The sequence below is a fragment of the Engystomops pustulosus genome, chromosome 2 (genome assembly GCF_040894005.1).
Source record: "Engystomops pustulosus chromosome 2, aEngPut4.maternal, whole genome shotgun sequence".
NCBI lineage: Eukaryota > Metazoa > Chordata > Amphibia > Anura > Leptodactylidae > Engystomops > Engystomops pustulosus.
The window spans coordinates 162,885,525-162,898,876 of NC_092412.1; the positions used below are offsets into that span (position 1 = coordinate 162,885,525).

The window sequence follows — 13,352 nt, forward strand, 5'->3', positions numbered from 1 at the left end:
ATTAAGACCTTAAATAGTAGGAAACCTGTAACTCATGCCATATATCTTAAAATATGGAAAAAGTTTTCTTCATGGTCTAAGGATATGCCTAATCAGGATTCTCCTAATGTTTGTCAAATCCTTGATTTTCTACAGGACTGGTTTGAAAAGGAGCTTCGACCTAGCACCTTGAAAGTCCAGGTCTCTGCCCTGAGTGCATTCTATGACACCGTACTTGCAGAACACAGGTGGGTTAAAAGATTTTTCCAGGCCTGTTCACGTCTACGTCCTACTGTTAGTCATCCCCTCAGTGGGATTTATCTTTAGTCTTAGACGCCCTAATTGAGAGCCCTTTTGAACCAAATGACTCTTACAACATGCGTCTCTTGACTTTAAAGACTGCCTTCCTTATAGCCATCACATCGGCTAGAAGGTTAAGTGAGTTGCAAGCCCTGTCTATCTGTGAACCCTGTTTGTCTATATCTGAGGATAGGATTACGCTTAAGCTTGACAGAAATTTCTTGCCTAAGGTTGTCTCTAATTTCCATAGGAACCAAGAGATTGTCTTACCAACATTTTGCCAGCATCCAAGAAGTCCTATGGAGGAGAAATGGCATCTGTTGGATGTAAGGCGTACAGTGCTTAATTATCTTGAAGCCTCTGGTCCTTGGACAAAGGATTTAAATCTGTTCATTCAATTTGCAGGAAAACATAAAGGCAAGAAGGCTTCAAAGACCACAATTGGATGATACTGAAGCCATTAAAGAATGCTACAAGGTCAAGGGTGTTCCCCTACCGCTTTCAGTCAAAGCCCATTCTACTAGGGCTATGTCTACATCTTGGGCGGAGCTAGGGGGAGCCTCTATTGAAGAGATTTGTAAAGCTGCCACATGGAGCTCAAATACTACTTTTGTTAATCACTATAGACTTAATGTTCTAACTTCCAGAGATCTGGCCTTCGGCCGGAAAGTACTTCGGGCTGTGGTCCCTCCCTGACTGGACATAATTTGGTATGTCTCCAGGGGGCCGTCTTGGGGGACGATATGGAAAAAAGGAATTAGTTTCACCGGTAATTCAGTTTCCATAAGTCCACCATGACGGGCCTATTTTTTTCCCTCCCACTTGTATAAGAAGTTTTATGTTTTATCTATGTATGTGAAATTAACGTACTGAATAAATTTGAGTTGGATCCTATACCGGTGTAGTTATTTGATAAGCACTGGTGGGAGGTTGAGGGTGGGGCCTTTAATACTCTCAATTTCCTGTCCCTACAGAGGAAGGGGAAGCAACCTCCTGGGGGGCCGTCATGGTGGACTTGTGGAAACTGAATTACTGGTGAGACTAATTCCTTTTTTTTACACGGAAACCAGGGATTTTTTTTATTTCCTACCTCCTCTTTCTGTGCCAAAATGCTTTAGAAATATGCAACTGAGGCTAAGGTGTTTGGTGGCGTTAGCAGAGCACCTCATGGCTCAAACTCCACAACAGTAACAACCTTCTATACTTCAACCTTCATACTTCCAACCTCCCGGGTCTGCCATAGGCACATGCCTGCTAGGCTGGACAGAGAAGATGCTTATTGCAGTGCAATTGTATGAACTAGTGGTCACATACCGCGGTTTAAAACACTAACTAAAATAGGCTCCGGCACCAGCTCACCCTGAGCTGGTGCTCGGTATTGCCATCGGAAACCTGCCACTTCAAGTGGTAGGTTTCCTTTAACAGCAATTAATTGAAAAGTCAATATTTGCCTAGAAAATGAACTTTTTCACCCAAAACACATTTCAACTTCATTGCAGGCCTGCCTTAAAAGGAGCAGCAAACATTGTTTCAGTGATTGCTCCATTAACACAAGTGTGGGTGTTGATGAGGACAGGGCTGGTGATCAATCTGTCATGATTAAGTAAGAATCACACCACTGGACACTTTAAAAGGAGGCTGGTAATTGGCATGATTGTTTCTTTTTTGTTAACCATGGTTATCTCTAAAGAAACACGTGCAGTCATCATTGCACTGCACAAAACTGGCCTAACATGGAAGAATGTTGCAGCTAGAAAGATAACACCTCAGTCAACAATCTATCGCATCATCAAGGAATTCAAGGAGAGAGGTTCCATTGTTGCCAGAAAGGCTCCCGGGCGCTCAAGAAGGACCAGGAAGTGCCGGGACCGTCTCTTAAAAGTGTTTCAGCTTCGGGATCGGGCTACCAGCAGTGCAGAGCTTTCTCAGGAATGGCAGCAGGCAGGTGTGAGTGCATCTGCAGGCACTGTGAGTTGGAGACTCTTGGAGCAAGGTCTGGTGTCAAGGAGGGCAGCAAAGAAGCCACTTCTCTCCAGAAAAAACAACTTTGTCAGACTGCTATTCTGCAGAAGGTACAGAGAGTGAACTGCTGAGGACTGGGGTAAAGTCATTTTCTCTGATGAATCCCTTTTCCGATTGTTTGGAACATCTGGAAAACAGCTTGTTCGGAGAAGACAAGGTGAGCGATACCACCAGTCTTATCTCATGCCAACTATAAAGCATCCTGAAACCATTCATGTGTGCCTAAAAACACATCCATGACTAAAGAATGGTACCAGAATGTCCCCCAAGAGCAACTTCTCCCAACCGTCCAAGAGCAGTTTGGTGATCAACAATGCCTTTTCCAGCATGATGGAGTACCTTGCCATAAAGCAAAAGTGATAACTAAATGGCTCAGGGAACAAAACATAGAGATTTTGGGTCCATGGCCTGGAAACTCCCCAGATCTTGATCCCATTGAGAACTTGTGGTCAATCATCAAGAGATGGGTTGACAAACAAAAAACAAAAAGTTGTGCAAGAATGGACTGCTATGAGTCAGGATTTGGTCCAGAAGTTGATTGAGAGCTGCCAGGGAGAATTGCAGAGGTCCTGAAGAAGGGTCAACACTGCAAATATTGACTTGATGCAGTAACCCATTCTGTCTATAAAAGCTTTTGTTACAGAAATAAAAGTGCAATCATATTATGAGTATGTGATAAAAACATCTGACAAACACACATAAAAAAGAGGGCAACATAGCATGTGAAAATATGTGTCATTCTCAAAACTTATGGCCATGACTGTAAATTTAAAACATATCTATTAAAAGTTAAGTCATATAAAACGGCTAAAATTTGCCAAATATAGAATGCCACCAAGAATAAAATGATGCTTTACAGATGGCATGAGTAAATAAATGGTTAGATCTTACCAGCTCAGATGTTTACACGGTATGAACAGGTAGCAAGGGTACTCTCGGAATAGGAGAAACTAGGACTGTCCAGGGAATGGGACAGTCCCAGTACTCACTCTGTCAGGTGCACTACTGACCCTGTCACTGAAAGAGTAGGGACATTAAGGTCCCTTTCTAAATCCAGGAAAGATCCCGACACTTATCGAGAGGCAGGACTCTTGCCTCAGTCATCAGGGAATTCCTTAGTCCGTGATCTGACTGCCTGCTGTGAACTAGGGCTAAGACAGTCAACTGACCATTCCAGGGCATCAACACAGTGGTGTATGGTATACCGATTGCAAGGCAGTACCGCGTAGGATGATTGGCCATGTTAAATAGCGTGTCACGCCTGATGGAGTGATACACCCATTGAGCAGCCATCGGTGGGTCATTAAGAACACCCATTGGGCATTGAGACCACCTCCTTCTGTAGGAGGGGAATACTCACTTCCGTTTCGCTGCAATCCATCTGTGTTCCAAAACCTGGGACGCAAATGGTAGCACACCCGGAAGTGACCGGAGCTTGCCAGGAAATTTATGTTCCGTGACACAAAATGATGATACAGAAGGGGGTGTATCTCTAATTGATGATGCTGCAATAGGTGCCACACTAGAACCAAATAAGTACAAATTGTAAGTGGAGACATAAGGATGATATGCCAAAATTAAATTATAAAGAAAGGGCACAGTCGCAGCAGGCAGTCAGATCACAGATGTCCCTGCTCTTTTAGTGACAGGGTCGGTAGTGCACCTGACAGGGTGAGTACTGGGACTGTCCTTGTCAGGACAGGAGCTATTGGGGTTATAAGGCAAGGGTTTTGCAGTATGGGCGTACTAGGCCTTCTGATCATATGTCTGATCATGCTCCTATTCCGAGAGGACCTCTGCTACCTGTTTATTCCGCGTAAACATCCTTAGCTGGTAAGATCTAACCATTTATTTTTTTTTTTTTTTACTGTCTTCTTCTACAGCCAGTATTATTTTATTGTCGGTGGCATACTATATTTGGATATTTTTAGCGGTCTTATTTATTTATTAAAAGTTATGTTTTACATTTATTTCCACATTTCCTTTATCTAGTCAGTTCATACATTAATCATTATAAAATCATCTATTCTTTATTTTGTGAATGAGGCTGGTCACATGGTCAGAGGCAGTGATGTCACCCCTGTTCCCCCTCCCCTCTCCTCCTCCTGCTCATGTCAGTGTGTAATGTATAGTAAAGCATAGTTAGTGTACCTGCTGACATGCTGCATCCTCCTAATACACATGACACAGACATCAGCTACACAAGTACCGGACATGTTCTGCTATAACATGGCTTCCTGGAGCTGTTGTATCTCTCCTATACATACACAGGCTGCAGGAGGCGTGGCCACCAGCAAGCACATGGAGCAGCCATTACATAGAGCAGCTGTCAGTCAAACACTGGGGGTATGGCTGTACCTCCCACTCATGAATAAGCTTGACAGCTTGAATATGCTAATGACTCATTGGATGTTTCACAGGTCATTTGCATACAGCTTTAGGACCTCATTGCTTAGGTTTACAGGCATGTGGAGGGACAATGAAGGGACAGAGGCAATGCTCTCTTATGGCAGTTTATGAAAATATATTTAGTTTAGGGGGGTTATTTTGCATGACGGGTTCTCTTTAACCCCGTAACGCGAGGCCCTTTTCTTTCTTTGCGTTTCCATCTTTTATTCCCCACCTTCAAAACTTTTTTTATTTTTCCACGTTCACCGCTGTATGAGGGTTTGTTTTCTGTGTAAAATTGCTCTTCATAGTGACTGTATTTAATATGCCATGCTGTATCCTGGGAAGTGGGGAAAAAATTACAAATGCAGTGAAAATGGTGAAATAACGCATTTGCACCATTTTCTTGTGGACTTGGTCTACTTCATTCTTTGGGTTGGTACGATCACAGGGCTACCAGATTTGTTTAGGTTTTATGTTTAAAAACCTTTTTCATACTTCGGTGTACGGAGCTGTGTGTGGTGTAATTTTTAGCGACTTGATGACTTTTTCAATGCTAGCATTTTAAGGACTCTATGGCCTTTTGTTTTTTTTTTTAAATGGCAAAAATCAGCGTTTTCTACTTTGGGCGCGATTTTCTGTTGAGGGGTTAAATGCCAGGAATAACCTTTATTATATATTTATAGTGCACATTTTGGGAGGCAGCGATACCTGGGCTGGCTGTATACTGCTGGGGGTAGGCTATATACTGGGGGGGGGGGTTTGTGACCAATGCATTTCCCACCCTCGGCTTATGCTAGAGTCAATAGGTTTTCACAGTGTTTGGTGGTAAAATTCGGGGTCTCGGCTTATACTCGGGTCGGCTTATACTCGAGTATATATACGTTACCACCTAAGTTGCTGAATAACATTTCCTATATGTCTACTTTACATTTTCATAATTTTTGTAATGTCTGGATAATTCTTTTGCTGTCACGTGTCTTACAAAAAGATTATCGACTTTCTGTATTTTCAGAATCGACTATTTTGAGATAAATACTGTTTTTGAATGAAAGTTTACATATTTAACATCAAAACCTATATAATCAACCCATTTCAAATCTGCAACCCTCACACGATCAGAATCCACTTTTAGGAAGATTAACCCCTTGAGATCTTTATTGTAATTACATCAAAATGGAGGTAAAATTTTGTATGTTATACGTTCACTTAGCCCTAAAATTCACACATTTCCAAAAGATAGAGACAACCCACCATACAATTTGTAATGCAATTTCTCCCGAGTACAGAGACCCCCACATGTGGCTGTTACTTGTTTTATGGACGCACAGCGAGGGAGAGAGGGACCTGCAGCTGCCAGTATTTTAGTTTTCTCATTGTCCCCTTTTGTAGGCTATAAAATTTTCGCTTTTTCGTTATTGGTGCCATGTGATGGAATTTTTTTTGCGGGATGAGATGCTTTTTCCAGTGTTACCATTTTGGGGATGGTATCACCTATTGTTGAAAATTTAGGAACTTTTTTTTTTGAGGGCAGGAGTAGAAAAGCGTCAATTCTGTACTGGAGTTTTTACTTTTTTTTTTGGTTTTCACCTATAGCCTAATAATCATGTTATCTTCATTCTATGGGTCAGTGTGATTACGGGGATACCAGACATGAATATATTTTCTTCCGTTTTACTAAATTTGTGAAATCCGTTATGTGGGGAAAAATCTATCAATTTTGCATTGCCGTCTTCCAAGTGGCATAACATTTTTACTTTTTTGGCTACGGAGCTGTTTGATGGCTTGTTTTTTGCGGGACATGTTGTACTTTGGCACCAGTATCATTCTGGAGTTTTTTTGATCACTTTTTATTGCATTTTTGGTGGGAATCGGTAAAAATCATAATTATTGAAGGGTTCATTGTGCAGGCTCAATAATGATTTACTTTTATTCTACGGGTTGTTACGGACGTGGTGATACTATATATGTGGGGTTTGTGTTATGATTTAGACTATTTTTGTGTTATGTCGCTTTATATGTTATGGGGCTTATGTGCATTTTTATGATTTCTTTATTTTTTTATTGAATAACCTTTTCTTCTTTTTTTTTTTTTTTTTTTTTTTTTTTTTTTACTGTTTCCATCATGGGACATACTGATGTATTGCAGGGTATTAGCAGTGTCATCCTATGCACATGCACCCTGTGTTTCCCGATGCTGGTTTGGCTCAGATCTTGAGCTGAACCGGCATCGGTTCTGCGTCCGATGTATAGGACTTTGAACGTTAAGTTACTGCGATCAGCGTTCAATATATCGGACGCAGAGCAGGAAGGGGTTAAAAGTCCCCAAAAGAAGGATGTCAGTGAATTTATGGAACCCTGTCAATTTCTGTATTTTATGCAAATGTGGTGAGAGATTTCCTTTTTAAAGAAGTTTTTTTTCCATTCTGATGCTTATGAACTAATGGTGTATTCTTGTATCCCTTTTAGGGAAGTGGTGGAGGTTCTACTGAGGAATGAAGCCGTAACAAATATCGCAGATTGTAAAGGTTGCTTTCCCTTACATTTAGCCGCATGGAAAGGAGATGCTCAGATTGTACGCTTGCTTATTCATCATGGACCTTCCCATGCTAAAGTCAATGAGCAGGTAAATCAGATAAGATTTTATTTTAATCAAGCAAAGGATTTCCTTGCCAGAAATAAAAGTTCTTTAAACATTATATGCATGTAGATTGCATATTGTTTCCTCACATAGGACATTTATTACTTGTGTTTTTAAAAAAATAAGGGTCTCTTTTACTGTGACCCATTGAAACAAAGTTTGGGTGTCGGTTTAACCCCTTTACTGCTGCCGTATGGCTATATACGTCATATTTGTACATGCCCCGTGGAGAAAGGACTTTTATAAACGTTATGACAGTGGCCAACTTCAAAGGGCTATATCTCCTGAACCCTGTTACCTAAAAACCACTATTCTAGGGTCATATTTAACTGCATCTCCCCTTTAATATGATACATGGATTGTTTATGGATGCTTCATGGAGCCAAAATCATCCACCCTTGAAATTGTACTAAAAAAAATAGTTTTTTTATGTAACTTTAAGAGTGGTAATCTCCGGTTCTGTTCTGCATGCACACAATCCTTATATGATATGAAAGGGGTGACTGTGTTTCTAGGTGGAAGGGTTCAAAATATAAAGGCGTTTGTAATGTGTGTCCTCCTCCAGCCTGTCAGCTAAAGGTGGAATCTGAAAGCTGCAGGCAAAACTTTGACTTTGCAGATGTACTTTCATCTTCTGCATCTGTGTTTGAAACTGGGAAAGAATTGATGGAACGATGCTGTACATATTTATAACATAATTACTTTGGTAAAAGTTACTACTTACCGTATATATATACTCGAGCACAAGGAGAGTTTTTCAGCACAATTTTTGTGCTCAAACTTCCCTTCTCGAGTATATAAAAAAAAAATAAACTGTGTACTCTCCATTCCGACTCCCCAGCCAGCTCCTCTTCTTTCTTCACATGAGCCGGCTCCAGCAACAGCTTCGTGTGCACGGCCCGGCTGGAGCACAACTCTGATATCAGCCGCTCACCCTTTGTAGGACCCAATGTTGTATAGTAACTTATCATTTATTACAATGTGCCAAACGGTAAAAATCATTAACATGTTGGGTAACTCCACATCCCAAAATGTCCGTTCTATCAAAATATAATAGTGGTTAGTTCCCGCCGTTTATCCCCATAACAGAATATAGCGCCCAAAGTCGAAAATGCCAATTAGCAACGTATAAAATTTTTACAAAAAATGATCAAATAACAGTATAATCCTCTACATGCCTGTAAACTCAAACTATCAGTTCCTAAAGCTGTATGCAAATGACCTGAGATGGGTCCAATGAGACATTTTAATATTCAGCAGTCCTGCTTATTCATGAGTCAGAGGCACAGCCACATCCTCCAGTGCTTGACTGACAGCCTATATAATGATGTGACACTCCGGGTGCTGGCTCCTCTGCTTCCTGGTTCTGTCGGCCACACCCCCTGCAGCCAGTGTATAAATAAGATACAACTGCCACAAGATGCAACCATGTTTATGGGAGAAGGTAGAATGTCAGTTGCTTGTCTGTGTATCTAGCTTACAACTAGCTGATGTCTGTGTTTCTCACATACGTCGGGAAGTAAGAGTTCTCCTTACGGAGACTGTCAATTAAGGCCACCATGTAGGTGTGTGGAGTCTTATAGCCATGAATGCTCCACTAGGGGATTCTCGGAAAATATTCTAAGTTTTCCAGGATGGGATAAGGAAAACCATACCTCTTTCAGCTGCCTTGTAAGGCAGCTCCCTTGACAATCAAGCATGACCTACAAGAGGCCTTCTGACATGATGCAGGATTAAAGCAAAACCAGTATGTCTATTCCAGAAGAACAGACTCCCAACTGTAGACGGCACTGTTTCAACCTGATTGGGTCTCCTCAGTACAGCGTAGTGAACTGGTTTGGCTGGATGAGGAGCTTTTGACTTGGGTCGGGAAGCAAGAGTTTTCCTTACGGAGACTGCCACTATGTAGGCGTGTAAAGTCTTATAGCCATTGATGCTTCACTAGGGGATTATGGGAAAATATGCTTTTCCAGGATGGGATCAGGAAAGCCATGCTGTAAGAGGCGTGGTTTTATTTATCTCATTCTGGAAAAATTTGCATATTTTCTCACATGCAGCAGATAAAGCACAAACAGTAGCAATAATTTACTATACATCACACACGGACATGAGCAGGGAGAGGGGAGGGGTAACAGTAACTTTTTCTCTCCATGTGCTCAGGCTCATTTATATAATGGAGAAAAGATGATTTTAGAATGATAAATGTATGAATTGACTAAAGGTTGGGATGGGATCCTTGTGAGCTGCTCCAACAGGTAGTGGTGACAGAATTGCTGCAGGCAGCATTTAAATCTTGACAACGAATGGGGATTGTTGCTACTTGTGATATCATCAGGGGCCAATGATACTTTACCAAGATAGCCTACTGCCTGTTTAATACTCAAGGCCTTGCCGTTTTCGCAGACCTGATACGTTGCGCCAGTCACATGTCATCGGTAATCAAGTAAAAAAAAAAATCTAATTACGCCTCCCCCCCCTTAAAAATACAGGAAAAAGCTTCAACATATCAGTTAGCATAAATAATGCAGGTTCTCTGAAAATATAAAAACTGTTTTTTTTCTGAGGTGAACTCTGTAATGGAATATAGTGCCCAAACATCCAAAACGCTAATTTTTTTTAACCATAAAATTGGGCATCAAAAGTTCAAAAGCTCGTCCCGCACATCGTCGTATGAAAAACCTAACGGCTGCAGCATTTGGCAAAACTATTTTTTTGTACCACAGGTTTTCATTTTTAAAAATTTCTCAAAACACAATGCCTATATAAATAAAAATTAATTGGTGGCATGATGTGCAACGCACAGTTAAAGCTATAAAAAAAACGGAGCTGTAAATGCGTTTTTCATCAATTTCACCACATTTAGACTTCCTGTTTGCCAGTACATGGTATGGAATATTGACCCATTACCGATGTGTGACGCATCTGTACATCACATGTCGGTTGAGGGTGTATGGAAAGGGCTCATGGGCTGAGCCCTCTCCATACAAGCTGGGCGTTTGCTGCATATTAATATTGGTGTTAACCCTGTAAACCCTTTAAATCACCGTGGCTCGTGGGCACTGCCATCTTGGATTTGATTGCCACCCATTGTGAAGTCATCGGGGGGTGGGGGGGGGGGGATAGCCTTGGGTCATACAAAGGTTTTTTTTTTTTTTTTTTGTATACAACTTTTTTTAGTTGCCTTGGCTGAGATAATTATGGGGAATTTGTGATGTGAACATTTTGGGCTATGTGATTGGGAAAAATGGGTTTCCCTTCCAAGCCTCTGGATATGTCAGCATATTCTTTGTAATTCTCTAAATTAGGCCTTAACCCCTTCCCAACATTTGACATTGTAGTGTGTCAAAGTCGGTCCAGCTTCATGCACTGGCTCCTGCCACCTGCTTATAACAAGGTTGCGGGTATTAACTCCTTACACGCCGCAGTCTTTTGAAGTGAATTGGACTGCCCTGCACCACCTTACTGGCGAGTCCAATGCTTCGATAGCAGCCCCAGGGGGGCTTGACCAGGAGGCGGGCCCTGCTGTAACACACTGAGCATACACAGCATGATCAGTGTGTTAAATAGCACACTACAATACATCTGTTTTGCACTGTGTTGGATGTATAGGAGCTTGAACCAGCGATTTGAGGATCACTTGTTCAAGCCAACCTGTAAGAAAAAAGCAGTTTAAAACACTTAATTGAAGTTTTTTTTAATAAAAATAATTTAAAAAAGTAAAGGTCCCCTAAACACCAACAATTCCTCTAACAATACTAGCTAATACTAACAATACATCTAATAAAGAACAAAAAACACAAAATCACAAATATTTGGTATCACTGCATCTGTAAAAATCTGTACTGTAAATCAGAAAATTGTTGGACCCACTCGGTAAACACCGTAAAGAAAACAAAACCTGGAACTTTACTTTAGAAAATTTCCTCACTAAAATGTTCCAAAAAGTGATAAAATAAGGTTGTCCCTAAACCAACACTGTCAATCAAAAAATATTATATTATACTATTTTATTAAGGTTCCGTCTCTGAAAAGATGGCAATAAGATGGCGGAAACGAATGAATTTTCCTCTATATTTAAAGAGAACCTGTCAGGCAAAATAACCCCCCCTAAACTAAATATATTTTCTTAATTTTTCATTAGATAGCTTTGCCTCTATCTCTCCACATGTCTGTAAACCTAAGCAATGAGGTCCTAAAACTGTATGCAAATGACCTGTGAAATGTCCAATGAGTCATTAGCATATTGTGCTAATTGACTGACAGCCTGTATAATGGTGTGAGGTATAATGGTGTAATGGCTCCTCCATGTGCTTCCTGGTGCTGGTGGCCACTCCCCCTGCAGCCTGTGTGTGTATAGTAGAAATACAACAGCTCCAGGCAGCCATGTTATAGCAGAACATGTCATGTACACGTGTAGCTGATGTCTGTGTTTCACACGTGTATTACGAGGGGAGCATGTCAGCAGATAAATCAGAAACGCTAGCAATGATTTTGCAATGATTAATGTATGAATTGACTAGATAAAGGTTGGGATGGAATCCTTGTGAGCTGCTCCAACAGGTAGTGGTGATAGAAATAGTGACAGAGACCTGATGAAGGGTGTCCTTTAATTTTTCAGTAAAATCGTAAAAATATATAAAAAATCTATATAAATGAGGTATCTCTGTAATCATAGTGATTTATAGAATAAAAATGTCATGTTATCCCCTGCGAATGTGTAACTTTTTGGGAACTATTCACTAATTTTAAACTCCAAAAAGTCGCACAGCCAGCGACCACTAATACCCTTTAGCCACCAAAATGGGTAATAAAACTCAACTTTTATTAGATATTAAATTAAGACTTCATAGATAACGAAAACTCATTTAAAATTTACAGACAGACGATAAAGGGAAAGGTCAATGGGGTGGAATACTGCTAGGGCGCTTCATTAGACTGTGATGCAAAGTATGTCAATTTCCTAGAGGGAGATTGATCAGTTCTCACTCAAGGGTGTTGTATATCGCTGTTAAGTGTTCGTAGAATCCACCTTTTTGATTCCTATATAATCGATTGCCCCATTTTAGGCATCTCAATTCTTCTAGTTGACCCTCACTAGACTGTATACCTATAGATTGACCTATCCTATATACTGACTGCTGCTGGATTAAAACGTAGACGTGCCGCGAAACACTGGGGCTTATTAGCCTATCTCTAAGCCCTTAACGGAGTTACACACTGCACTCTCCCTAACAATCACATCTATAGGACTGCGTCACTTAGGACAAGCGGCGCGACTTGATGAGTTAGGAATAGATAGTTTATAAAAGCCCGTACTGCACGCCGATCGCGTAGCAGTCAGCCCCAAACCCTTGATGACGCCAGTTAGGCGAAACATGTCGGGTGGGCTTGGTTGAGCGGCACGTCTAAGTTTTAATCCAGCAGCAGTCAGTATATAGGATAGGTCAATCTATAGGTATACAGTCTAGTGAGGGTCAACTAGAAGAATAGAGATGCCTAAAATGGGGCAATCGATTATATAGGAATCAAAAAGGTGGCTTCTACTTACACTTAACAGCGATATACAACACCCTTGAGTGAGAACTGATCAATCTCCCTCTAGGAAATTGACATTGCATCACAGTCTAATGAAGCGCCCTAGCAGTATTCCACCCCATTGACCTTTCCCTTTATCGTCTGTCTGTAAATTTTAAATGAGTTTTCGTTATCTATGAAGTCTTAATTTAATATCTAATAAAAGTTGAGTTTTATTACCCATTTTGGTGGCTAAAGGGTATTAGTGGTCGCTGGCCGTGCGACTTTTTAGAGTTTAAATCAAGTAATTTAAATACCCAGCCATCATTGGAAAATATACTAACGGGGTCCAAAAAATCTTTTTCCCCCTCCCTCTTGGAAGGGGAAATCTTGTTATAACTATTCACTAATTTAGCCCCAAAAAATTGAAATAAAATCGGGTGCTATTTTAAAATTGTAACCTGTAGAAGAATTAAAGATCCATCTAGTTCTGCGAGCTGACAATTTG

General features: G+C 40.8%; 1 protein-coding gene across 2 annotated transcripts in view; it reads left to right on the forward strand.

Moving 5' to 3' along the window:
• ANKS1A (ankyrin repeat and sterile alpha motif domain containing 1A) overlaps positions 1-13,352 on the forward strand; it is a 183,406-nt gene that overhangs the window by 30,757 nt on the left and 139,297 nt on the right. For both annotated transcript variants that reach the window (XM_072137187.1, XM_072137188.1), the window contains exon 3: positions 7,159-7,315. In XM_072137187.1, coding sequence (XP_071993288.1) covers positions 7,159-7,315 — 157 coding nt within the window. The remainder of the gene's footprint in view (positions 1-7,158; positions 7,316-13,352) is intronic.